This window comes from Pelmatolapia mariae, linkage group LG16_19, assembly GCF_036321145.2.
Source record: "Pelmatolapia mariae isolate MD_Pm_ZW linkage group LG16_19, Pm_UMD_F_2, whole genome shotgun sequence".
NCBI lineage: Eukaryota > Metazoa > Chordata > Actinopteri > Cichliformes > Cichlidae > Pelmatolapia > Pelmatolapia mariae.
This window is the reverse complement of record NC_086241.1, coordinates 11252630-11279263: the sequence shown is the minus strand read 5'-3', so window position 1 is coordinate 11279263 and position 26634 is coordinate 11252630. Positions and strand designations below refer to the sequence as shown.

Genomic DNA, 26634 nt, shown 5'->3' with positions numbered 1-26634 from the left:
TCAATAAAGTTCTGGAAACATTTCTGTGAGATTTTGGTCCATGTTGAAACGATGGTTTCCATTTTCAATAAATAAGAGATTACTGGTTTGATCGCAGGAGAAAACAAAAAATCTACCAAATCAAATATGTAGAATTACCTGCTGTGGTGGCCCTTTTACAAGCTGCTGAGTAGTACTGACATGATAGCATCACGCAGATGCTGCAGATTTGTTCTCCTGTTCCAACACATCCCAAATGCACTCTATTGGATTGAGATCTGGTGACTGTGGACGCCATTTGAGTGCAGTGAATTCACTGTCATGTTCGAGAAAGCAAGCAAAGAGATTATTTGAGCTTTGTGACAAGGAGAGTCATGCTACTGAAAGCAACCGTCAGAAGAGAGGTGCATGGACATGATTAGCAACAATGCTCAAGACTGCTGCATTTCAGCAATACTGAGTTGGTACAAAAGGGCCCCAAGTGTGCCTATAATTACCATTACAGCATCACAAGAATCAGAATCTTTTTTTTATTGTTGTGCAATGGAACATTGAAGACTTTTCTTTTTCTGACTATTGTTAGTAAATCCTAGATGTGGTTATGTGTAAAAATCCTAGTAGATAATCAGTTTCTGAAATCATACTCAGTTGACTCCATCTGGCACCAACAACCACGTCACATGCAAAATCACCCAAATCACTTCTCCATTCTGATGCTCAGTTCATAATGGGTGATGAATGTGTGTGTAGCTGATAAAGTTCAAATGGGCATTGCATATCACAGCTTTTGATGTAAGACCTTAACAACAGAAACAGACAGGAAACATCTGCAAAGGTATCAGCCTATAAAAATGGGCATGATATAGCATGATTTGTTTAAGTTAATAGTATTGGTTACACATATACAGGGTTTAAATATCTGTTTGTTTAATTTAATTTATGTAACAAAAGTTAGCCAAAATATTTATCAAATTAAGGATTAAGGCTTAATTGTTCGAGAAATTAGCATTTTCAGGTATTTGTAACAGAACCCTTCAAACTGAAATGCGTCAGTCTGCGTCAAACTGAATTCTTGTTCTCATTGGTTAAGAAGTCACGTGACAGCTGCCATTTGACGGCATTGAGACTGCGCAATACCATCATGGGGAGTTAACGTCAGGCGAGCTGATGTTAGCGTCAGTTTTGTTTTAAATATTTAGTGAATTTCTGGTTTTCTATGTATCACATTCAGCCGCTGTAGAAGCCCCTGACCTTGGAAGCTATGCGGCGAAGTAAGGCTGAAGTGGACCGTTACGTTTCCTCTGTACAGAGTTCCTCTCCCTCACTCAAAGAGGTAAGTTAAGCCCGCCGAGGCTAATGTTAGCATGCTGTTGCCATCATGTCAGATCAGCCGGTATGAGGTACGACCTGTACACATGTTCAATGAGCACTCGTTGCTTTTTTAATTATGATGACGGTATTTCGGTTGACTCATATGTCGTTCTCTGTGTAACCTCCGTCCCCCGGATAGTCTTAAAGACTGTAGCTAACCGGCCGGCGTGATGACGCCCCGTCGTGTCCTCCCCTTTATACTCGGGAAAATGCGCGGCATGGGATCCCTTGAACAGCGCCAGCTAATCAGCTATGCTAGTTAGCCACGACAGCGAGACAAAGCTAGTTGGATATGGTGTGCAAGTTTCATTTCTCTGGAAAAGCGAGGTTTCAGTTCAGACAACAATTAAAAATGCTCGTTGCTTCATCGTATCAGGAGCAGCAAGCCTAACTCTGTTCAAAAACTGGTGGTTTTAGCTTAATTGCAAACAGACTTGTCTGTTAATCAGGCACAGTTCCAAGGTTTCTTGATTTGTTTTTGTTCTTTTTAAGTATTATTTATTCGTTTATTTATTTGGATCGGATGTCACGGGGGAAACTGTTACACCCACAGAAAATCAGAATATTTAATGAGAAATAAATGCAGTGTAAGAAAACATTGAATGCATCAGAAGTCAGGCTAATCAACAGTCTGAAAGAGGCTTAACTAATAGTGATTAGCTCGAAAGTGTACTGAAAGGACAAAGAATGCGGAAATATATGTTAGTGTTATTATGAGATCGTGATAATTTGTTTTGTAGATATCCTTTTAATGTTGCAGCTGAAGATGTTGATTTAATTGCTTATACATATCTACACCTACACCATGGCAGCATAATATGCTAGTCGATCAGTCAATTACTTGAGTAAATGTGATGCTATGTGGTCAGTGGTCCTAACCATGCTCTCAAGTTACTTTACCTAGTCAGGGTTTTGTTTTTGCGTAATTCCAACGATATTTTGGTCTTACATCAAAGTAAAGTCATCAGGATTGTGGTTGTTCATTGATGTAGTGTGTGGTTTAATGTACTCAAGCTTAGAATACACTTTGTGTGCTTAAGATCAAAAGTAATTTAAAAAAATGCACGGACCTCTAGAATAGAATAAACCTTTATTATCCCACGGATGACAAATTTGGGTGTTACAGCTCTTAGAGCAAGGGGAATATAAAATATAAAAGGAAGACACAAAGTGGTAGGGAGGTGTACCGAAGGTAAGCAACTGAAGTTTGTATATATACAGGTAACAATGTACAGAAATATGTATAGAAAAAGTAAAAAGTAAGGCAACACAGACTCTGTCTTAATAATTTGTGGTCCCGTTGTGCTTACATCCATAGTCACCCTCCCAGAGGCTTGTTTTGAGTCGGGAGAAACTTTGGTATTGTAAGATTAACAGTCTAGCCCAATGGTATTTGTAGAGTTGCACCAGTAGAACTACAAAAATGTAGTTTTGTTTGACAATAGATTTACACTACTACACATACCTGCGAAATGTCTCCTTGTGCATTTTGTTGTGTACAGTAATGTGTGTAGTCTGGAGACATTTGCCTGAAGAATTAAATCACCAGATTGGGTGTCATGCTGTTCAGAGCTTAAACCTGTATTCTCATCAGCGAAATCATTCCTAAACAAACATACAGAAATTAAATGTTTTTGTGATTTGTAAGTAAAATTTAATTATTAAGGACTTTTTAAGATGGGAATCTATTTTTAAAAAGTGCTTTACAGGGAATTTAAAAAATACATCAAACAAAAACAACGTATTGCACAAGAGCATTACCCAAATGCCTGTCTAAATAGATGAATTTTCAGCTGTTTTTTTTTTTGTTTGTTTGTTTGTTTTGTTTTGGGGTTTTTTTTAAATAAAGAAGCCAAAGAGTCATAGTGCATAGAGGGGGAGGTAAACTGTTTTGACGCTAAGGTTTGGAAAGCGTGATCCCTCTTTGTTTTCAAATGGGTCTATGGAATAGTCAGAAGAGCACTATCCACTATCAACTTATTCTAAGTTGTTCACCTGACACTGAAAAAGTCAGTGATAATAGTTGTAGTGTGGTGGGTAGGAGAAGCTAGCATTAAATCTGACAATGGGTAATGCTGTAATCACGATGGCTAAGATGTTACTAACTTTAGCCCCTGGGAGGAATAATTTCCCCAAACTACAATTTAGTTAATTCCTCAGGATAAAAGATGTTTTGGGGTTTGTTTTTTCTTTTTGCGGGGGGGGATACCATGAAGCTGATCACTTGATCAAAACTGGATAATGAACAAAAATATCTTTCACTATTCTGATGTATTCCCAGTTAACAAACTACTTGAACCATCTATAAAAATTATAGATGGGCATGATTTAACTAGTCATTGGCAGCTCCACATGCAGTATTCTTTTTAATTTTTTTTATGGCTAAAAATGGGCCTTTGGGTTTGGGTACAGTTACTAAGCAGGTACTGAGTACTGGTGAGTATTTAAATCCCAGTAAGCCAGATAACTCTTCAGGACATGTGTAATTGCATCTTCTCACTATCATAACAAGATGAATCCATTTCCTCATCCTGGTCCACATTTTTTTTTCTCTCCACAGAAGCCAGTCAAAGGGTTTTTATTTGCTAAATTGTACTTTGAAGCAAAGGAATATGATCTTGCAAAAAGGTAAGCATGTGAGCCTCTCCATTGTTTGACACAATGCTTGTGTGTCGCTATATTGTTTGTAATTCCTGTCTTTCATGCTTTTCCTAGGCATGTGTCAGACTATCTCAAGGTCCAGGAGAGGGATCCTAAAGCACACAAGTTCCTTGGACAGCTCTACGAGAGAGAGGGAGACATCAACAAAGCAGTTGGATGTTACAAGGTAAAAAGAACATCTTAGTGGAAGCATTTTTCCCTTTAAAAGTGTGTCAGAATGTGGTTTAAGAAATTATAAGATTCAGGTATGAAATGAAGAAACACTGTGTAAAGGATAAAATGATGAACAGCTTCCACAAACCCTGTATTTGCTGTCAGTTGCAATCTTTGATTTTCAGATTCAGCTTCTTTTTGTTTGAGAAATCAGAAAGATGATTGACCTAAAATTCCTCCAATTGTCTATGTACATAAGTGAATATGTGTGTGGGTTTAAAACTGCTCTTTAAGTGCTGTCTGTGCAACTGCTGATTCATGCTCACACCAATTTAAATGCACCAACCAAACTGGTACATTTACCTGGACACGAAAGGGAAATTACCCACATGCACTTTGAATAAATTTGGTTAGTTGTGATGAATGAATATTAAAAAAAAAAAATAGTTAAAAATAAGTATCCTCTTTGTTACTATGGGTCATTTCCCACAGCAAACAACAAGGCTTTAGATGTGATTTCCGTCTGCCTTTTGGTGTGTGATTCTTTTTTCTTTCTTTTTTTTAATGCACTAGGTAGTCTATCAAACTGAATGCTAAATGCTCTTTGTTGTTTTACTTTTTAAAAGATGAATCACCAAGCTCTCTCTGACATTCGGGAATCAATAATCAGCTTCCCAAAGGCACTGTTAGGTCTTATTGCTATAGCATCAAATCTAGAAGATGAATGATGACGGAAAATTGAGAAAAATAAACTGCGATTTATTTGCTCTCCCGTCTTGTAGCAGTAACTTTTAAGAACATTAAACTCACCTTGAGGGAGTTTTTTACTGATTCATTCGCACCTGAACACTAAAACTGATGTGTATTGTAATGAAGCTGGTTCTCAGTTAATGAGCTGAAACAAAGTGATTCAGAGTCAGTGCTGAGACTCATCAAAACACTATCAGCTATATAATTGCTGTACATTTCCAATCTTTTTAAATGCACTCAAGCTGTGCTCTCTCCACCTGTGGGAGGTGAAAACGGCCCACTGGTCTCTGTTAAAACACAGAGTTTTTTATGCACAGTTGGCTGACTGTAGTGCAACCTGTTTCTTGGACGTAAACGGCTCCAGTTGCTGCTGTAATAAAGAAATTAATAATCAGCACAGTGTGAGAAAGAAGAGGAGGTGATGAGTTTTTAATTCCTTAGCGTAAAGCAGGGAGAGAGAAAAAACTGGCAGAGCTTTTGATGCATATGTTCAGCTTCAGACTCAATGTTTTTCGCTTCTATTGCAGCGGTCGGTGGATTTGAACCCAGCCCAGAAAGACCTGGTGCTGAAGGTTGCAGAGCTGCTTGTCAGTAAGCAGGAGTGTGACAGCAGGGCAGAGTTTTGGGTGGAGAAAGCTGCAAAGTTGCTACCAGGAAACCCGGCGGTTTTCAACCTTAAGGTGAAGCTCCTCCTTTCTTCTTTAGCTCCAGTAACATCCACTAAACATTGCCTTTGTCAGCTGTGAAGTCATGTAATCCCACTATTTTAGGTTGTTTAACAAACTGTTGTCTAGTTCACAGCCTGATCGGTCCATCACTTTGCTTAATATTCTTAAATTAAAATTTCCAGTTTCATGAGTGGGAGTTTTAATGTCATTTAGGTTTACAAAAACAGTCCAAGAAGAGGGTACAACTTAATTAAAAGTGGAAAAAATGCCACACTGAATGTCTTCTGTTCATTGGCGCTGTTGCTTTTAGGAGCGCCTGTTGAGTCGTCAGGGTCAGCAGGGTTGGAACCGGTTGTTCGACCTCCTTCAGACGGAGCTGGCAGCGCGGCCGGCTGACGCCCAAGTGAACGTGAAGTTGGTTCAGCTGTTCCGTCAGGATGGCCGGCTGGAAGAGGCTGTTAAACACTGCCTGGCTGCTGAGAAAAGAGCCATGCTGCGCAACAGTCTGGACTGGTACACTGAGGTGGTGCGCACACTGAAGGTTAGTATGGACTTTGCACTAGTGTCCTGCTAAATTAAAGTGTACCTGAATAGGCGGGACCAGTATGCTTTAAGTACTTCTATTTTGGGCCTTTATTATACTCATCTTCTCACCTTTATAAGTGCATAAACTTTTTTAAAGAATGGATGACTTTGGTTTCAGGAGTACCTGGCTCAGCCCAGCATCTTGAACAATGAGAAGATGAGTCGACGTCTTCAGAGAGAGCTGTTGTTGGCCCGCTGCAGCCTGCTGAGAATCACACTATCTGAAAGCAGCGTGCAGCAAAGTCTAGATGCACTTAGAGAGTAAGTCGGGTCCTGGATTGTTCAAGAGAACTGGACTAAAATCTGAGGCTTTTTTTTTTTTTTTTTTTTTTTTGTAATTAAGGAGTAATTTACAACGTAATTTCTCCCGTGTATTCTGGTGGCCACGTGTCATTGTATTAAAGTTAAAAAAAACAAAAACAAAACAGTTATATGGTTAAAAGTTAACACACAGATTTTTTTCCTCAAACATTACTGATGTCAGAAAACCTTGCCAACCTCATAAAATGTAATTGAATCACATTAACTTCTGGTCTTTAGTAAAAGTTCAGTCTATTTAGGTGTAACACGTTGTTTTGTAGCTGTGTTAGGTGTTGTTTGCACCTCGCTCTACAGGAAAGAGAAGCAAATAAGTCTCAAGCTTTGACTATTTACAAGTCAAAAAGGCAAATTGTTGCAGCTGTTTCAACAAAGGCTAACGTTTTCGTTGTTAGTTGTGTTTTTAGCATTCCAACTTTTTTGTAAACTGTTCATCTGCATTGTGCTTGTAGGTTTGACCAAGCTATGCAGGCACTGAGCAGCGTTGCAGGCCGCAGTGCGGACGAGCTCCTTGAGGTGTTTGTGGAGATGAGAGGGCACCTCTACCTGCATGCAGGCACGCTGCTGCTTAAGCTGGTTCAGGATCGCCAACAAACCTGGAGGGCTGTTCGTGACCTGGCTGCACTGTGCTACCTACTGGCATATCAGGTAGTGACACACCAAATGACCAGATTCATTTACTTATGTTGTCGTTACTTTAAATATATTTCAGTAGTTGTACCATTGTGCTACTGTGCTGTCCCTTTTACCTTTTTTTTTGCCTGACTTGCAAAGGTTAAAGGACTTAACAATTCTATGAACTTGTTCAGGACCTAGTTGTGGTCTTTCAGTGAACGCTATGCAGTTTTGTTTTTATTTTATTTTTTTTAAATTAAAGTTTGTTTTTCCTCCAGGTCCCCAGACCAAAGACAAAAGTGACCAAAAGAGATCAGACAGCCCCACAGCTTCTGGAGCTGCTGGCGAATGACCGACAGAGCCAGGCTGGCCACATGTTGTTCAATCTGAGTACAGATTCATCTGCCTTGATCAGTGAGGTCTGACCTTGGTTATATGTGATTTCACATGATTCTCACTGAAGTGTTTTTATGTCAACATGAACATCAATCATTCGTGCGTCAGTGTTTTATTTGCTTAATTATTTTTCTCTTGGTAGGTGGTGGAAGCTTTCGGGAACCGGAGTGGTCAGGACTCCCTGTTTGACCTCCTGCGGGGTCCACAGGCTTCTGCTGGATTGTCTTTTATCGCCAATGATGACATTCATTCCCTTACTGCCATGGCTCCAGAGCTCTCTCAACTGGCCAAATGGGACACTGGTACAAACCAGTTAGCTAACTGAATACTTAAAAACCATTTCTGTTTGTTTGTTTTCCCCTGAAGTTAAAGAAGCATTTAGTAGTGAGTAGTATAATAACTTTGCTGCTTTCTCTTTAGGCTCCATCTTGCTCCACAGTGGTCAGTTGCAACATCTGAGCTGGTTGGGACTCCAGTGGAACCTTCTGGACCAAAGACCACCACTGCGGGAATGGTTACAGCAGCTCTTTCCTCGGCTTACGCTGGAAACCTCTAAACTAGATACCAATGCGCCAGAGTCAATCTGCCTGCTGGACCTAGAGGTAAGGTGGTGCTGCTCCTGCTCTGTGTGCACTGGTCATAACATACTCTGTAAACTTTCTCCTGGCTAAAGCACAGAAAAATGTATAAATAGATAAAAGGATTTACTTCAGAGAAAATCTGGATCTTGGACTTCTGGAGTTTTTTTGTTGCATTTTGGTTCATTTTCATGAACTTATGTTGGCACTTTACTTACAGCAGGCTGTGCAAAAGTCTTAGGAGACAAAATGAAGTAAAATGAAACTTCGACAGGCCAACAGCACTGCTTTTAATTTATAAACACAGTTTTGTTCTTGTATTTCTTTCAGTATTAAAGTTTTTTCTCTCTCTTGTTTGCTCCATCAAGGTGTTTCTATATGGTGTGGTGTTCTGTAGCCACTGTCAGCTTCAGGAGACAGCAAAGATCAGCGCTGGAGTCAATCAGTCACAACAACAGCTCTTTGAGCCTCGTTGCCTCCCTCTTCCTCTCCTCCGCCTCTTGACCACTGACAGACAGAGGGAGTGGTGGGATGCCATCTACAGCCTCATTCACAAGCGAGCAGCGTGAGTACTAGTGCTGTCGAGCCAAATGGAAAAACATCCAGAACTATGGCATAAGCAAAAGGGATATGATTGGTTATGTTGTGTTTACTTAAACTGATTTAAACACTATTTTGAGGATCTCTCCCGATTTGAGTCTAGTTTGTTTTGTCTGTTGTCTTGTTCCTGTATGTTTAGCTCTGTGATTTATATAATTGCATAACAACTCTCTATTCTGGTTTTCAAATTGTTTTTTGATGTATTTATGTATTTTTCCTCAGTATTTTCCCAAAATGGTTCAAATCAGTGGTCATTATCTGTAGTCTGTTTTAAATCTTAGAAAACTGTACTTAACAGGGCTAAACTCATTTAAAAATCCATTTCTAAAACCTCATTTCATTTCAATAAGTGACATGAACCTATCAAAACAGTACATTAACATTTAACTGCAATTAATTTATAGTCCCATTATTGGCTATGTTCATATATTCAGTGTTTTTGATGTGTGGCCTTTTGCTTTGCAGACCTGGTGTGTCAGGAAAGCTACGAATGATTGTGCAGCATGGGCTGAGCACATTGAGAGCTGGAGAAAAAAATGGGCTTCAACCAGCGCTGGTCATCCACTGGGCTCAGTGTCTTAGCCAGACGGTACAGAAACACACACAGATGCATACACTGTTTGCTTAAACTCAGTGAGTTGCCAGATCGTAAAGTGATTAAAATTCTAATGTATCTCTTTTTGAATGCTTTTTTTTTTTTTTTTATAAAATAAGGCATTTAGAAATCTTCATCTTAGTCCCTTGTACCTTTGTACCCCTTGTATTGTAGCTTATAATGGGAAAACCAGCATATTCTGACTGTGCTGCATGAATGTCATCAACTTCCTTTATTTAATACTTACTTTATTAGTAAGTAAGTCCATATGCTTTAAAAAGACAGCAGTAATCTACAGTCACAAGCTGCACTGACAGTTAAAAGTATGTAGGTAACTCGGAGCTCTCTCGGCTTTCACACCTGCTCCTTTCTGTCACTCAGTCTGCAGCTGCTAAACAGAATTAAGTGCAAGATGTCCAAACAGCCACATGTGCCACTTCTTTGGCTGTGTGTCTGCTGGATTTAAAACCACTAAGAAATGAGTTGTGACAAAAGGCTTCTGTGTACCATTTTGCTCATGTGCCAGACTGAATTTCTGTGTGGGTTTTTTTTTGTTTGTTTGTTTTGTTTTGTTTTTTTTAATAACCAGGGGGATGGAGTGAACTCCTACTATGACCAGAATGAGTACATTGGCCGCAGTGTCCACTACTGGAAAGTTGCCCTTCCACTGCTGGAGAAGATCAAAAACAGACGCAGTATACCAGAACCTCTTGACCCTCTCTTTATACACTTTCCCTCCAAAGATATTCAGGTTAATAATGTTCTCATTTCTTTTTGCATCCAAGTAGAGTTGTCATGTTTAGCCTCAGGTTTAGTCCCTAAAGACCTTGACACTTTCAGCTATACCTGAAAATCAGTTTGAGTTTACCTCTTTGTTTGATTATCTTGCTGTGGTGACATATTGTAGTGAAATGCTTTCATTTGCATTTAATCCAGAAGTGTCAGGTCAAAAAGGTCAGAAAGGTTTGTGTGAGTAGGATTTTAGGTCAGCACTTCACCTCATTGGGTCTGTATAAATCCCACGAAAACTAGCAAATAGCAAATTTGATCACCTCACATTAATAGAATTTGTTTTTATATTAAAGGATTTGCAGTGTGAGAGGACCAAGATGTACCACGTTGGTTCATAAATTTATCTTTTGCATTCTTTTCAGATTTCTTCTGTGAAAGGTTACGAAGAGGAAGCAAGGATAGCATATGCAGTTCTTCTTGACATTGAAGGGAAAACAGAGGAGGCCATTTCTACCTTGGAAAGCATCAATAACATGTCCTCCATCTGGCATTTAGCTCAAGTAAGCGTAACAAAATATATACCTGGATTTATTGTTCACACCACAAGAAGCGCTTGGGTACTATGGTTTTTGTTTTTTGTTGTTGTTGTTGTTGTTTTTAAGACACATATTTGTGTCCAAGTCTATCTCTTAAAAACAATAAATTAAAAAAAACAGATTTTCAATTAATATTGACTATTAAACCTCATACAGTCCAGTGTTTTTTAAGTTAGTGGTTCTAACACTTGTAGAGGTGTTATATTTTATTATTCTAGAATGTATAGTGATTTTTTTTTTCTTTTCTTTTTATTTATTTATTTTTTGGCAGATCTATCAGCGGCTGTCAGAAGAGGCCAGCAATGGTGTTGAGGAGACTCAAGACAGGTGCATCATGTTCTTGAGAAAGTTCAGGGCATACCTGTCAAAGATCTACAGCGCCAATGCAGATGACATTGAAAAGGTAAGTCCCAATTTGGAACAATCAAAAAACAAAAACTATAAATTTGTATGACTGATGTTTAACTTGTGACACTTTATTTTGTTTTGTTTTTTTTGCTAAAGTAGAAGCAGTGTGAAATTAAAGTCTAAACTTTTTCTTTCCTAGCTGCCTGTCTCTATGGAGGAAGTTGTGGACCTCCTAAATGATGTGAACCAGCAGCTGGGGGAGAACGGGGAGGTCATGGATGAAGAGGATGAGAAGGAAGAGGGGGGCCTAAGAGGACCAGCCCACTCCAGCCCTGCTCATCTCGGCGAAACTAGTGCAACCATATCCCACATTAAGTTCTCCACTCCCTCTCCAAACAAAAGCATTGTTTCTCCTTCAAAAAGACTGGTAGGTCCATATTGTTATTTATTTAAATGACTCAGTTTTTGTATTTTTAGTCAAACACAAAAATCAATTACTCTTTATAATTCATTCACATCCTTTGTTTAGATTTCTCCCAAAACACAACCTCATTGGGTGGAGGACCAGAAGAGTCTCCTTCAGATGTTATGTCAGCAAGTAGAAGCCCTTAAGGTCAGAATTAATTTTTAAGATAATATTTTGTAACATTGTCCCTTGTTTTTAAACGGTGATCACTGTTACTTGTTGTGTTCCTTTCAGTTTGGATTAAATCAATACATTTCAGGTTGAGTTCACATGATGCTCCTGTTTTACAGAATGAGGTTCATGATCTGAGACACAACTCATCAGGCACTACAGTTTCTCCTCACCATAAAATGTATGGCGAGACTTACGGGGCTGAGGGCCTGCAGGAACCATTTACCCCGGTTCAGTCCTATCATGGAGCCCCCCTAACAGGTCAGTATGATACGCGGATCTGAAACATGATTAATTTTATATTTAAACACAAGATTTAATTTACTAATTTACTAGCAGTTTAGTGACATAAAACATTTTTGCATGTCTTTTTTCTTTTCTTTCTTTCTTTTTTTAAGTTGCCACCACAGGCCCCTCTGTGTACTACAATCAGTCACAAGCTTACAACTCTCAGTATCTCTTGCGCACAGCAGCAAATGTAACCCCCACCAAGGTAATCATCATTTTAATGCTGAACAAGCTTTAATGCTTTAAAAAATGGAGTTTGTTAAGTTTATTTTTATTCTATCTTTACACAGACCCCAATGTATGGCGTAAACCGCATGCCACCTCAGCAGCATATGTATGCCTACCAGCAGCCCACGCATACACCTCCACTGCAGACAGCCCCAGCCTGCATCTACCCTCCTCAAGAACAAGTCTTTGGTGCACCTCTGCGGTTTGAATCACCAGCCACAAGTCTTCTTTCACCCTATGGTGAAGATTTTTATGGCCAGAGTGTTACCCAACAAACCAGTAACCCTACCTTACCTGAACCTGGCTATTTCACCAAGCCACCTGTAGTCCCTGTTCAACAACCAAAGAACATTGAGGGAAAGCCCATGGACTTTGGAAAGCTCTCCTTCAGCCAGCAGGCACCCGCTGAAGTCCCCAGAGTGCCTAGTTTTGGTACAGGTGTAACTGCCCAGTCAACACCTTCACCTGCTTTTAAATTCAACTCCAATTTTAAATCCAATGATGGTGATTTTACATTCTCAGCTTCTCAAAATAAGCACAGTGAAAGTTTGCTTGGCCTTCTCACATCAGACATTCCCAGTAAAACAGACACCGTTCCAGAGAAACCACAAACTCAGGAGCAGCCCACCACCCAAACGGGCATCTTCACCTTTGGAAACAAAAATGTTACCAGCTTTTCATTTGTTGATTCTGCACAGAGCACAGCCACTGGAGGCCTGTTTGGGAAGGTGGATCAACCATTTCAATTTGGGGACATGTCCAAGCCAGTGTTTGGAATGTCAAAGCCTACAGCAGAGCAGGAACGGGCAGTGGAGAGTGACAATGATAGTACTCATGCTGAGGAGGATGAAGATGGGCCTCACTTTGAACCTATTGTCCCTCTTCCCGATAAGGTAGATGTGAAAACGGGTGAGGAAGAAGAGGAAGAGATTTTCTGCACCAGGGCAAAATTGTATCGATTTGACACAGAGACAAAAGAGTGGAAGGAACGGGGCATCGGCAATGTTAAAATCTTAAAACACAGCACTAAAGGCAAGGTCCGCCTCTTAATGAGAAGGGAACAGGTCCTTAAGATCTGTGCAAATCACTACATAACGCCTGATATGTTGCTGAAACCAAATGCCGGCTCTGATAAATCTTGGGTATGGAATGCTATTGATTATGCAGATGAGGAGCCTAAACCTGAACAGCTGGCCATCCGTTTCAAAACTGTAGATGAGGCAGCACTTTTCAAAGCCAAGTTTGAGGAAGCCCAGAAGATTGTACTCAAATCACCTGACAAGACAAATCAACAGGAGAGGAAGGAAAAAACCGTGAAAGATTCTGAATCGATTGCAGCCCAGTTTGCACTGAAAGAAGGAGAATGGGAATGCTCTGTGTGCTGTGTAAGAAATAAACCCACAGACGTACGGTGTGTATCCTGTCAAAGCCCTAATCCCAACGCCTCTTCAAAGCCAGACATTCAGGCTGCTGGGGAAGTTAAACCTAGTTCTTTTACATTCAAATTTGGCACTGATTCAGCAAAACCAAGTAGTTCTGGCTCCACATTTACTGGATTTGGTGGTTTTGGATCTTCTGTAGCCTCTTCATTCACATTCGGTCTCAGCTCCTCAAAACCTGCAGACACTGGTTCCAGTACATTTGGTGGCTTTGGAGCCCTACTTACCAGCAAACCAGGGCAGTGGGACTGTGAATCATGTTCTATAAAAAATGAGGCCAATGTAGACAGTTGTGTTTCTTGCAAAGCTCTTAAACCCTCGGCTAAAACAGCTGCCGCAGCACAAGCTGCACCAGCTGCTGGTGCACCTGCAGCGCAACCCGTTCTGTCCAGTGTTGACTCTGCTGGGGTTGCTGCCAAGTTTAGTAAGAAGCCTGGACAGTGGGATTGTGATGTGTGTGAAGTAAGAAATGAAGCCTCTGCTGGTAAATGTGTATCCTGTGGAAGTCCAAACCCTGCTGCTAAGCCAACAGAGGGGGCTTCATTAGGGTCAAATCTTCCAACGGTGTCGGGACCACAAGCTGATTTTGCAAAGAAAGATGGGCAGTGGGATTGCAATGCCTGTCTGGTCAGAAATGATGCATCAGCTGCTGAATGTGTTTCCTGCAAAGCTCCAAATGAGAATGCATCTTTAGCAGCTAGATTTGGTAAGAAGGATGGAGAATGGGACTGCGACACTTGTCTCGTGAGAAACGAAGCCTCTGCTGATAAATGTGTGTCCTGTCAGACCCTAAATCCTAACGCTAAAAGCACAAGCAGCACTAGTTCCTCATCGTCCTCCTCAAAATTTTCCTTTGGAACAAAGAGTTCGTCAAGTCAGCCTGCTGGAACTGGATTTACAATACCTTTTGTAAGTGGGGGCACCTTTCAGTTTGGTCAGAGCAAAGATAAAAGCTCACCTGCTTCTTTCAAATTTGAAGCTCCCCAGACTGGATCTAGTACAATCAGTTCGTCAAGCTTCTCTTTTTCAATGCCCATTGGGCCTGGTGGCTTCAAGTTTGGTGTTCAAGACCCTCCAAAAGAATCCCCTTCAAATGATAATCAGACTCAATCTGGGTCAGCCTCCAGTATGCTCAAAAGTATAGCTGACAAGCACAAGGAGAAAGAAACTGTTTCTACACCCTCAGTAGAGCAAACGGAGGAAGAACAAAATCCATTAATATCTGGAAAAGCAAATACGTTCAGTTTTGCAGACTTGGCTAAATCTGCTGGAGGAAACTTTCAGTTTGGCACGAAAGATCCAGAATTCAAAGGTTTCTCTGGAGCAGGTGAGCAGTTGTTCACATCATTCCAAGCAACCCCCACCAAGACAGAAGCCTCAGATAAACTGGAGGATGATGATATGTATAAAACAGAGGAAAATGATGACATCCAGTTTGAACCAGTGATCCAGATGCCTGAGAAGGTGGACCTGGTAACTGGGGAGGAGGATGAACAGGTTCTTTACTCTCAGCGTGTCAAACTGTTTAGATTTGATGTGGGTACCAGTCAATGGAAAGAGCGTGGTGTGGGAGTTCTCAAATTCCTGAAGAACACTACAAATGGTCGGCTAAGGGTGCTGATGAGAAGGGAACAAGTTCTCAAGGTTTGTGCCAACCACTGGATCACCACCACCATGAACCTTAAACCCCTGGCAGGCTCAGACAAAGCCTGGATGTGGTTGGCCAATGACTTCTCTGATGGAGATGCTAAACTCGAACAGTTAGCTGCCAAGTTTAAAAGCCCTGAGCTTGCTCAGGAGTTTAAGGAAAAGTTTGAAGAGTGTCAGAGACTTCTCTTGGACATCCCTTTACAAACCCCCCACAAGCTGGTTGACACAGGTAGAACAGCACACCTCATTCAGAAGGCAGAGGAAATGAAGTCTGGTTTGAAAGACCTGAAATCATTTTTGACTGACGAGAAAACAAAGATAAAAGACAATGACACACAGGGAGACATTGCAACAGCTGGTGACATTTCAAGCCTTGTAATCAAGCCCCAAGGTGACACCACCGGCCCTACCTTGGAGTGGGACAACTACGACCTCAGAGAAGATGCTTTAGATGACACGGCTGACGCATCGGTCTATGCCTCCCCTCTTGCCAGCAGCCCCCTGAGAAAGAACCTATTCCGCTTCGGGGAATCCACTGGTGGGTTCAGCTTTAGCTTTCAACCTGGCATCAGCCCCTCAAAGTCTCCTGCTAAGCTCAACCAGAGCAGAGCTTCAGTGGGTACTGATGACGAGCAGGATGTCACCCAGGATGAAGAGCGGGACGGCCAGTACTTTGAACCTGTGGTCCCCTTGCCAGATTTGGTGGAGACTTCTACAGGAGAGGAAAATGAGCAGGTGATCTTCAGTCACAGAGCCAAACTATATCGCTATGATAAAGAGTCAAAACAGTGGAAGGAGAGAGGAATTGGAGACCTCAAGATCTTGCAAAATTATGACAACAAACGAGCGAGGTTGGTAATGAGAAGGGATCAGGTGCTGAAGATCTGTGCCAACCACTGGATTAGTCCAATCATGAAGCTGGAACCTATGAAGGGTGCAGAGAAGGCCTGGGTCTGGAGTGCTTTGGACTTTGCTGAGGAAGGAGAGGGCAAGCTTGAGCAGCTGGCTGTGAGATTCAAGCTGCAAGAAACCGCAAATACATTCAAACAAGTCTTTGAGGAAGCCAATGTTGCTCAGGGAAAAAAAGAACTCATGACTCCAGTGACATCTAGAGTGGTTGCACCACAAGACAGTGGAACACCAGGATCTGCAAAGACCACTCCAGCTGTATGTGGCAAAGCAGCCATTGCCGTTCTTGAAGAGACGACTAAGGAACGTACTGAGCTTCCTACAGACACTGGATCAAGTGCATCTGCGTCACACAGTCCTGTCAATCCCGGAAAGACTGTGGTGTCTCCCCCAAAGTTTGTTTTTGGCACTGATACCCTTCAGAAGATTTTTGGCACTCCTAAATCTCATTCTGAACCTGAGCAATCTACAGCATCTGGTTTGAAAGCCAACGACTCTGGTTATACTGCCAAGACTTCACTTCAAGTTCCTGCATTCAAAATCCCAGAGAAAGGTAAGAAGAAAAAAGGGGGGTCTGAATTATATTTGCATTACTTTTGAATGAGTATCTCAACAGTTTCAGTTCATTTCATTTTTACCCGATCGTCCTATTTCATCTGCATCTCACTGCTTCATCATTGCCCACACCTTTCATTTTTAACTGGAACACAAAGTGTATTTCCTCCTTCGACATGCTGCCCTTTTATATTTGTTTTGCAACATGCACATTTAGTGGAAATTTTAGAGACAAAAACATGACTATACTGCACATATTTTACATATCCATAGGGTTAATAACATTGTTATCAAATCAGTCATTGCACAGCTACAGTATTTCACATTTTTCAGTCAATTTTGGCATTTTCTGATTATGACACCAGCCTCACAATTAGTCTCTCTTCACTCAACAACCCACCATCCTTTAGGGCTGGATTTTAGGCTTTTCAAAGATAACCCAATGGCTTTTTGGACCAGCTCATCAACCACCCAATTTGAACCCCCAGGTACTCTAATCACTGCAGTGTGTGTTAACACTTCTCAGCTGTCACGTGGCTGGCCCTTACTACTACAAGAAATAACCTGGATGCACGGAGTGGAGAAAAAAAACAAAACAAAACAGTCAAGCTAATGTGTTGCATGCCAAGTGTGTGAAGGTGCAGTTTTTATTGTTCAGTAATTTTAATTGTAGTTCTTTAAGTAGCACCTGTGTCACAAGATTAAACAGTTTTGCACGCAAGTAATGCAAAAAAGAAAATATTTAATCTGATTTCATCTGAATCATCATGGAAATGGTGTTTAAAGCACTGAAATATTTAAGGGAAAAAAGTAAACTAGGAATTAAATGTAACAATCTTTTCATATGAGTGTCATTTTCATAGTGTGGCTCGCAGTTTTGTTTATATTAGCTGAAAGTAGATGAAAGATAGAGGTAGCCCCTCTGTCTGAAGGGTGAAGCTGAAATGTAACTGCCTTAAATGTGGTCAATGTTTAGATTGACCAGGAGGGGGCAACTATTCTGGTTGCAGAAAGAATTTAGATTGTGTAGACCTGAATGGGAAAATTACAACTACTCCCTTGATCTATGACATCAGTAAGTTAATTAGTGTGAATGCTTGTAAAAGCATTCACAGTATTGTTGTTGTAATCTTTATTATTCTATTTTATTATCTATTCCGTACGTTTTTTGTACTCCTACTCCTTCAAAACCGTTCAACTTAGAAAAACCATTCAAACACCGTTAGATTCCTCTTCTTTTGGAATGGTGTGCTTCTATTTTTCTCATTTTTAACATTTATATTTTTAATTTTATTTAACTTTTTTCAACAAAAATTTCCCATGTATTTCAATGGGGAGACCCTTCAAATTCTACTTCAACTCACTCATTTTTAAACTCTTACTACTTCCACATACGTTGACATAGAGCCACCATTCAAACTTTAAAACGAAGCCGAGACATTCAATTATTCAATTTGTATTTATCTTTTCAATATCTATTATACTTTTTCTTCAGTTCCAGTTTAAGTTTCATGATGTTTTTTCACCCGTTTCAGAGTTTATAATGGGTGTGTATGGGACGGAATGTTGGGGCTAGAGTGAGACAGCTCAACTGCTACAGTGAGAGAAGCAAAAAAATTAATCTTAAAATCTTTTTTAAAACTGCTGCTGTGTCTGCAGCGTTTGCTCTACCGGTCTGATTTTACCCTCAAAACGTAGCCATCGCTGTCCTCTTTCATCCAATGTGTTTACTATTGTACTAGGTGTTATGGTTCTTTCATAAATGTCACCAATGCACAGCCTCCTCCCTCCAACTGCTCCATAGACTGTAATGTTAAAATGGCTCAGAAGGTTCGTTTGAAAATCAGAAGAGCATGGTGTGTCACCACTGTCACCACGTCCATATAATAAACTCCACAGGCATGAAAACCGAGAATTCGGTAGACTAGACTTTGCTGTCGCTCACGGTGAAAGAATTTTGTCAATAGGACTTGTACTTTTCATTTGGGAGCGATTTGTTTCGGCCAGACTTTTCTGTTCATTTTAAGCAGCAAAAGTGAGGTGCATGTCTGTGAGTGTGTATGGAGCCATTGGCTGCACTCACTATAGCAACCAGGCTCACACCTGCCTGCTTAACCAGCTCTCTCTCTCTCACTGTGCCAAGATTCATCTTAAACACTTCTCTTTAAACTGCTGCTGTGTCCACAGTGTTTGCTCTACAGCCATCATTTTACCCTCAAAACGAAGACCTCGATGTTCTCTTTACAGCACCGTGTCTTTCAAAGCTGATAGTCACAAACTTTTAAAACTGTATGGATTCAAGTGGAGGGATCATATTTTAGTCATTCAGTTATTCAAAGAATATGAAGTTTTGATATTCATTCAGATGTTTTTTGACTCTAAATTTTCTTTTCTTATTTCTTAGGTTTTTCAAATTTTTATTTAAAAACTTTTCAGCTATTTTCCAACTTCTTCTCTGTAATTGTCAGCTTTTAGCAGTTCAGCACTTTTGTTTTTCAGGTTATAATTTCTGTATTTTTCATCTCATTCAATATTTTTAACTTAAAATTCAGCAATTAATTCATTTCAGTGCATACATTCAGATTCAAGCATTCACACTGCAGTTTCTTCAGAAAATGCACTTTCTAGTTTCTTGAAGATCTCCGTCGCTAGTTTTTAGCCTCATTGAACATCATGTTTCATATATTCAATCTGGAACTTGGTCTACATTAGGGGGTGTCAAAACAGGAACAGACCAGCAGCTTTTGGTAACCAAATGTCAGTGAAGTATAGGCACTTGTACAAATTGTGTGAGTCGGTATAAAAGATGGACGTTTCTTAAAAGCAACTTCAACACAGAACATTACAGATTTCTATTTAGTGGCCACCAGGGGGCGCCCAGTAGTTTTAAAATGATTTGGGGTTGAATAGAAAATCACTTTCCTGATGCCTTTATGGGCTCAGTTGCTAGTATCAGATTATACTAATTATAACATTAAGTCAATTTTGGAGCAGGGTTAACCACAATTGAAGAGCTGTCAACCACAAATTGTTGACCAGTGAGCATTCAGGTTTGCAGCCAGATCAGATCCTTGTTTTGTCACATTCAGCTTTAAAACACCTAGATGATGAAAGTCCTCAGCTCAAGGCTTTAACAAATGGGTGGCATCATGGCTAGATCCACACTTCTCAACTTGGAGAGAAGTGTGGACCTCAACTCGAAGCTTTACAAACTGGTCAGTGACTTCATGGTGGCTACATCCATCTCTTATAGACAATCTGTACAAAAGTGAAACACGTAGGTTCTTTGATTTGACTTGGCAAAAAATAAATGTTCACTTATATTTATGTTATTGTTTCATATGAGTCTTCAGTCTGGATTGAAGGTCTTACACTGCGCTTCATTTCATGTCCTGTATATATCAGAGAGGCCAAATTAAAGAGTACAGCGATGCCACAATTGTAGTGTGGGGCAGTTAGACTAGCAGCAGAAAGGTCTTCTGAAAGGTGAGCTGAGAGCAAAGGGCGTTGCTTTAGAGAGGAATGCACTGTGCAAACGTCACATGTGCCATTTTTAGTGCTGGGTCTGTAGCAACAGCATGGAATGTAATTCCTCATCTGGTTTGATTTCTGGCAGTGATGTTTACCTCAGCAAAGGCTAATTAGAGTTAAAGCTCAGGTATTTATGCTGTTTAATGTTACGATACCATGCGTCCAAGAGTAAGTGGTGTAAACGAGACCATGGAGATATCCTCTGCTTATAAAACATGTCTCTCACTGTTGTAAATCAAATGCATGATGTTCTGTTTTGCTGTGCATGATTTTGTGTGGGTGTGTGTGTGTGTGTGTGTGTGTGTGTGTGTGTGTGTAATTAACACCTGTGGTTGCAAAGGCTTTTAATTTTTACATTTTGGCCTGTCTTCCAACAGTTCTTTCCCAGCCTGACTTGTTTACTCCTATCATATCCATCTATCATAGGATCCCCTCAGGCAGAGGCAAGCAGTGCTAGGTCGGATGAGGATTCGGAGGTGGTGATTGTGTACGTCAGGGAACCCACAGCTGAGCAGGCAGCTTTAGCTAGGAAGCTCCAGCTGCCCATCACCTTCTTCTGCTACAAGAATGAACCAGGCTACATCAGTGATGACGAAACTGACGGTGAGACCCAAGATATGGAACAAGAGTTTGTTAAAGTGAACATCAGTGGTTGTACATATGACATATGACTCGCTGAAATAAATCTGCTTATTTGTGAATCGTTAACATTCCCAGGAGACAATGTAAGAAAGTGAGAATGCTAAAGTTTTGGACAGAAATGGATACCAGTGTTTAAAATGACAATATAGCACATAGATGCTATATAGACATTTTTTTGTTAGCTTTTCAGTTTTTATTCCTTTCTTTTGAACCTCAAAAAATGTATCCAGTGCAAAAATGAATGTGACCGCCGAAGTGCTGCTGGCACTGGTAAATGTCACCTTATTTGACAGTTTTGAGAAATAAGGGTGGTATAAGAGATGTACATGACTCTTTTTAATAATTGGTAATTTATTTAGAATATTTGAACTGCTCCCACATATGATGTAATGAGCTATTAGAGCCAGAAGGTAGCAGTAGTGCACCTAGAAACATTTTGCCATCTTCTGTTAAACAAAAAAAAAAATGTTTAAAAAAAAACAAAACAAAAAACCAAACAGTAAATCATGCGAGTTGCTGGGAGTTTAGATGGATGGAGCTTTGAAGAGCAGCTGTGAAAATTTAATGGTCCATTTACAATTCACATCTAACCTGATACAGCTAAAGGTTGGGTAATTCAATCATTTATACCAAAAACATTCCAGTTGTCTCCATGTAAAGAGTGCATCGGCTGTCTTTTATTACTCTTTGTCTGCTTGGCTTGTTACAGCTGCCAACTGGTCAGCAGAGTAGTGTGAAACCAGTGACACTAATGTGTACCTTATACGAATCAAACATTTGACTCCATAGTGCTGCTGTTAGTGAAACTCCACAGGATCTCTGACAGCCTTTTAAATGGGTGAAAAATGTGATGCACGGTATTTCTCTATAAGGATATACATCTGTCCTGACATAAATATCAAAGTGGAACCTTAACCTTAATTAAAGTATGTTATTTGGAGTGAATTTTTATTTAAATTGTATTATTTGAAACTGTAATTTCTGCTTTTATAAGACAAACTAGTAACTGTCCCATTCAGAAAGCTAAGAAAGGACTTATTGGACTTTTTGTTTGTTTGTTTTTTTGGTGGGGGGGGTTTCTCCTTTGACATCAAAGTTCAGTAATGCCTCTTTGGTTTTAAATCTGAGAATACAAAATTGCCTTTAATTTTTAATTCATTATGGGTTGAAGTCTGAACAAACGCTATAATTTTCTTTGCAAACATAATTAAAGGAAACATTTGTTTTAAACTTCAGATGAAGACTACGAATCAGCAGTGAAGGCCTTGAATGGAAAGCTCTACCCTGATCCTCCTGAGAAGAACGCTGCAGCTTGTGGTGATGGTATGTAGTCTAAACCCTGTTACATGTTATTATATCCAACTCATTTTTCAAAAGACAATTGGTTTGGTTAAATTCTGCTACTATGTTAAAGGCTTTTATGTCGATCTCTTATAGCCAAAATGTGTGTACCTTAATAAATGTTATGTTGATGTTGAGCCTAAACGTGCTGTTTGCTGCATTCAGAGTCAGACTGTCAGGTGGTGTGGGAGAAGAAGCCAACACCAGAGGAGGAGAAAAAAGCCAAAAGCCTCCAGCTTCCACCCACCTTCTTCTGTGGCCTGAGCACCACGGACAGCGACCCGGACCAGGATAAGCCTGAGGACTTTGAGACAGAAGTCCGCAAAGTACATGAAGTCCTGGTAATGGCTCCGAATTTACATAGATAATTCAGATTATACAAGCAGAAAACTCAACTTTTGTTTTTAAGAAAACAAACAAATGCTAACTTTTTAAATCAATTATTTTACTCTGTCAGTAATACTCATAGGCATCTTAAGATGGGTATGAATTTGGAACATGTTATTAATTTGGAAATGTGTATCAGGTTGCTCAGTTAGACAAATCTAACGAAGCCTCCAGCAGTCCTGCTGTGACCCCTGAAATGCCAGCATCAGGGCCATCATCCAGCAGAGCAGAGGCTGCCGACAGCACATCTACAGCAGACAAACAGACCATAGCAACTCCAAGCAGCAGCTCTCCCATTGACCTCTCAACTAAGAAGAGTGTCGAGCTGGAGTCCAACACTGAGACTAAATCTGCATCTTTGACTGCTACAACAAGTCGAGGTAAAAAAAAAAGTGTGAAAAACGGCATGAGTATTTTCAAATGAAATATAACTCTCCATCTTCAGCCACATACTTTATGGGATTTCTCTCCAACTTTTAACTTTAATTTGAAAAAAATGTTAAAATGAGGAGCTAGTTTGGATGATGAATATTGAATACATTTTTGCACAGACAGAATTTCAGCTGAGGGGATACATGGTTTCTTTTATACTCAGAATGTTTCTGGGGAGTTATTGTGAAGACTTATTCAAATGAGTTACCCCAAAATATGATTTTAAAAAGGCTTTTTTTCCCCCTGTGAAAGTTATAATTATGGTACCATCTTTTCAGAATTCTCTATGATATTTTCATTTATCACTCTGAACACAGCTTGATTCTAATGTGCTTTATGAACTTAGAGAATACATCATCCCAGTATTAACCTTTTAACTTTGACAGATATGGGGGGAAAGGGTTTTAAGTATTTAATGTCTTTGTTGTTCTGGCTGCAGACATCTCCACCTTTGGCTTCAATGCATCTGGCTTTTCTTTTGCTGAGTTGGCCAAAAATACAGATGGATTTGCATTCGGATCAAAAGGTTGGCTTTAACATTAAACATTTTCTTCAGTTGTTTATCTGGACTGTTGTTTTGTTTCACTGCTAATTATTTTAATTTTCCCTTTAAAAAATGTAGATGCTAATTTCTCATGGGCAAATGCTGGAGCAACAGTGTTTGGATCTGCAGTGACCTCTCAGCCTAAAACCAATGCTGATGAGGAGGGAAGTGATGAAGAAGAAGCTCCTAAAAATGTGGACATTCACTTTGAGCCCATAGTATCTCTGCCCGAGGTACGTAAACGTGCTAAGCCCTAACATTTTAGTACAATTAGTAAACTTGTATTTATTTTCCGTAAAATTGTATTTATCACTCAGGTGGAGACAAAGTCTGGAGAGGAGGACGAGGAGATCCTGTTCAAGGAGCGCGCCAAACTGTATCGATGGGACCGGGATATCAGCCAGTGGAAGGAGCGCGGCATCGGTGACATCAAGATCCTCTTCCACCCAACCAAACATTTCTACCGAATCCTGATGAGAAGAGAACAGGTACTGCGGGTTTGCGCCAACCACAACATCTCACAGGCGATGGAGCTCAAACCCATGAACGCCTCAGCGAACGCACTGATCTGGACTGCCACTGATTACTCAGGTATACATACAGCATCGATGTGACATTGTATTGTGCTGCGTTGTGTGATTTGTCTGTAAATACTCACTAATAATCATTCATCTTGGATTTTTAAACCACTTGCATGTGTTTATTTCTTAAGGCAACGTGTGGATTGTTCTTCACCTGCTCTCTTTCTCCTCGCCCCCTTTTTGTTTATCCAGATGGCGAAGGTGTGATTGAGCAGCTGGCGGCCAAGTTCAAAACCCCTGAAATAGCCGAATCCTTCAAAAAGATCTTCTGCGAGTGTCAGAACCGGATGGGCCAAATTGATGGTGATGCTTCGTCTCTGTGCTCGCCACAGATGTCCAGAATTCAGGAGCACTCCAGAGACACTAACCCACAGGTGTTCCTCAAGCTGGCAACTGATGGCCAACCTCTGGGCAAAATCACTATAGAGCTGTTCTCACATATTGTACCCAAAACCGCAGAGAACTTCAGAGCTCTTTGCACTGGTGAGAAAGGCTTCGGGCTGCGGGACTCCATCTTCCACAGGATCATACCAGATTTCATGTGTCAGGTGAGGAAAGATCAGGGTTTGGACTTTCAAGATCAGATGAATGTAAAACTTGTTTGATTACAACAAAGTGGAATTTACTCTGGGTTGACAAAAATACACCCTGGTTGCTGTTTGTAATCATAGCACAGCTCTGCAATTTGATGTATGAAGTATTTTATTGATGCCATGAAAATCAGTCCTGTTGTTTAAAAGAAAACTCTCAGGAGAAAATCTCTAACATCACTAACAAGTGCTCCATTGGTCTTTCAGGGTGGTGACATCACCAAGAATAACGGCACAGGAGGCAAGTCCATTTACGGCGACAAGTTTGAGGATGAGAACTTTGATGTCCGGCACACAGGCCCGGGCATCCTGTCGATGGCAAATCGCGGGCGTGACACCAACAACTCGCAGTTCTTCATAACCCTGAAGAAAGCCGAACACCTGGACTTCAAACATGTGGCTTTTGGCTGGGTTCGGGATGGCATGGATGTGGTGCAGCAGATGGGAGAGCTGGGCTCAAAGACAGGCACTCCCACAAAGAAGATCATCATCACAGACTGCGGACAGCTGTAGCGTTTTAATGTTAAGATGAAGCTTTACGGCTTGGTGTAGGTTATTAAGTTAAGATCAGCTGAGACTGGATGAGAGCAGTGTGTACCCTGTGCTGTACTTACATTCCTGCTAAAACTGAATCTTTAGTCACAAGGCGCCGATCACAGGGCTGCTGGTTAAGTTGTTCGTCACAGAAACTTGTCCACAGTAGCCTTGAATTAGATAATCTTTCACTGTCCTGACATATTCACAAAAACAGAAGCGAAGTTGGTAAAGGAGTGGAGGCTTTTGGAACAAATGTTGTAAACTTTTGCACTTGCGTCTTTATCATCTGTCAATAAATTCTCACGTGTATTTTGTGTGTATAAATGTACATGGACTATTTTTTTTCTTTTTCTAAATGTTTGTTCCTCCTTTTTGTCTTGCATGTGCTCTGTTTCAATGCAGTTGTTCCCTCCATGAGCTCCACTCTGGTATTTTTTTTCCCCTTTTTGAACAAGTCTTAAGCCACTGCTCCCCTGCCTTTTCCTCCAAATGCTGCCTCCATGTACTTTTAACTGTTGGGCGCCCACAGGATTTTTTTCTGTTTCAATGGATTCCACAATGCAGGTAATTGGACTTCATATGTGCCCATGCAACCTGAAGTAATCTCACTTTGTGGTGGCTCAATGATAATATGGTTTGAATTTTACAAAGGGGATCCATTTCATGTATAGTTTGAGAGAAATAAAGGCTGAAATGGTGCCACTTGTACCAAAATATGCTTATTATTAAACAATAAAGTTGCTTTACGAATAATCGATGGTTTTATGGCTTGTCCTTGTTGACATCATTTTGCTCTGATACAGTTTGCAGGTTCACTCGGGGTAGTTTTAGACTTCTATCAACTTTATTTTACCACTTAAAAGATTTTGTATTCAGGTCTTTAATGTGACAACATGGATGAGCATCAAACTATTTGGAAACTTGCATTACCACTGGTATTTTTTAATTCAGAGCTTAAAGCGAGTAGTTGCATTAAGTTGTGTCTACAGCAGGGGTGGGCAACTCCAAGCCTCGAGGGCTGGTGTCCCTGCAGGTTTTAGATGTCCTTGAACCAACACAGCTGATTTAAATGGCTAAATTAGCTCCTCACCATGTCCTGAAGTTCTCCAGAGGCCTGGTAACGAACTAATCATGTGATTCAGGTGTGTTGACCCAAGGTGAGATCTAAAACCTGCAGGACACCGGCCCGAGGGGCCTGGAATTGCCCATCCCTGGTCCACAGACTGTATATAAAAGATCCACTCTAGACTCAATGGTTAAGTGTTGAGTTAAGCCATAAAGCTAGTCAGATAATTGCAGCATTAAAAAGAAGTTTGGGCATTTTTGTAATCTGTCATGCACAAAACATAAAGCCCCAGTGACACAGGCCTAGAGACAAGCAACCCCCCTGAAAACTAT

At 40.5% G+C, this 26634-nt stretch overlaps 1 protein-coding gene across 2 annotated transcripts; it reads left to right on the top strand.

Moving 5' to 3' along the window:
• The first annotated feature begins 1127 nt into the window (after window positions 1-1127).
• ranbp2 (RAN binding protein 2) lies at window positions 1128-25981 on the top strand. 2 transcript variants are annotated; one of them, XM_063498060.1, is made up of 30 exons: window positions 1128-1312; window positions 3911-3978; window positions 4066-4177; window positions 5442-5594; window positions 5893-6123; window positions 6286-6428; window positions 6938-7133; window positions 7379-7519; window positions 7639-7798; window positions 7917-8098; window positions 8443-8639; window positions 9140-9263; window positions 9859-10020; window positions 10424-10561; window positions 10869-11000; window positions 11145-11372; window positions 11475-11558; window positions 11702-11843; window positions 11981-12075; window positions 12161-16649; window positions 17062-17139; window positions 20609-20785; window positions 22061-22147; window positions 22331-22506; window positions 22692-22932; window positions 23424-23510; window positions 23607-23761; window positions 23846-24119; window positions 24302-24657; window positions 24907-25981. In XM_063498060.1, exons 1-30 carry the CDS (start codon window positions 1241-1243, stop codon window positions 25210-25212), a joined length of 9186 nt encoding a protein of 3061 aa, XP_063354130.1. In that variant the 5' UTR covers window positions 1128-1240; the 3' UTR covers window positions 25213-25981. The 2 variants fall into 2 exon arrangements, with proteins under 2 accessions (XP_063354130.1, XP_063354129.1); XM_063498059.1 differs by lacking the exon at window positions 17062-17139.
• Window positions 25982-26634: the final 653 nt, after the last annotated feature.

Coding starts and splice junctions, on each gene's coding strand:
- ranbp2 (XM_063498060.1), top strand. CDS start 1,241: ATGCGGCGAAGTAAGGCTGAAGTGGACCGTTACGTTTCCTCTGTACAG. Junction 6,429..6,937: donor AGTCTAGATGCACTTAGAGA/GTAAGTCGGGTC, acceptor TTGTGCTTGTAG/GTTTGACCAAGCTATGCAGG. Junction 11,373..11,474: donor TTTCTCCTTCAAAAAGACTG/GTAGGTCCATAT, acceptor TCCTTTGTTTAG/ATTTCTCCCAAAACACAACC.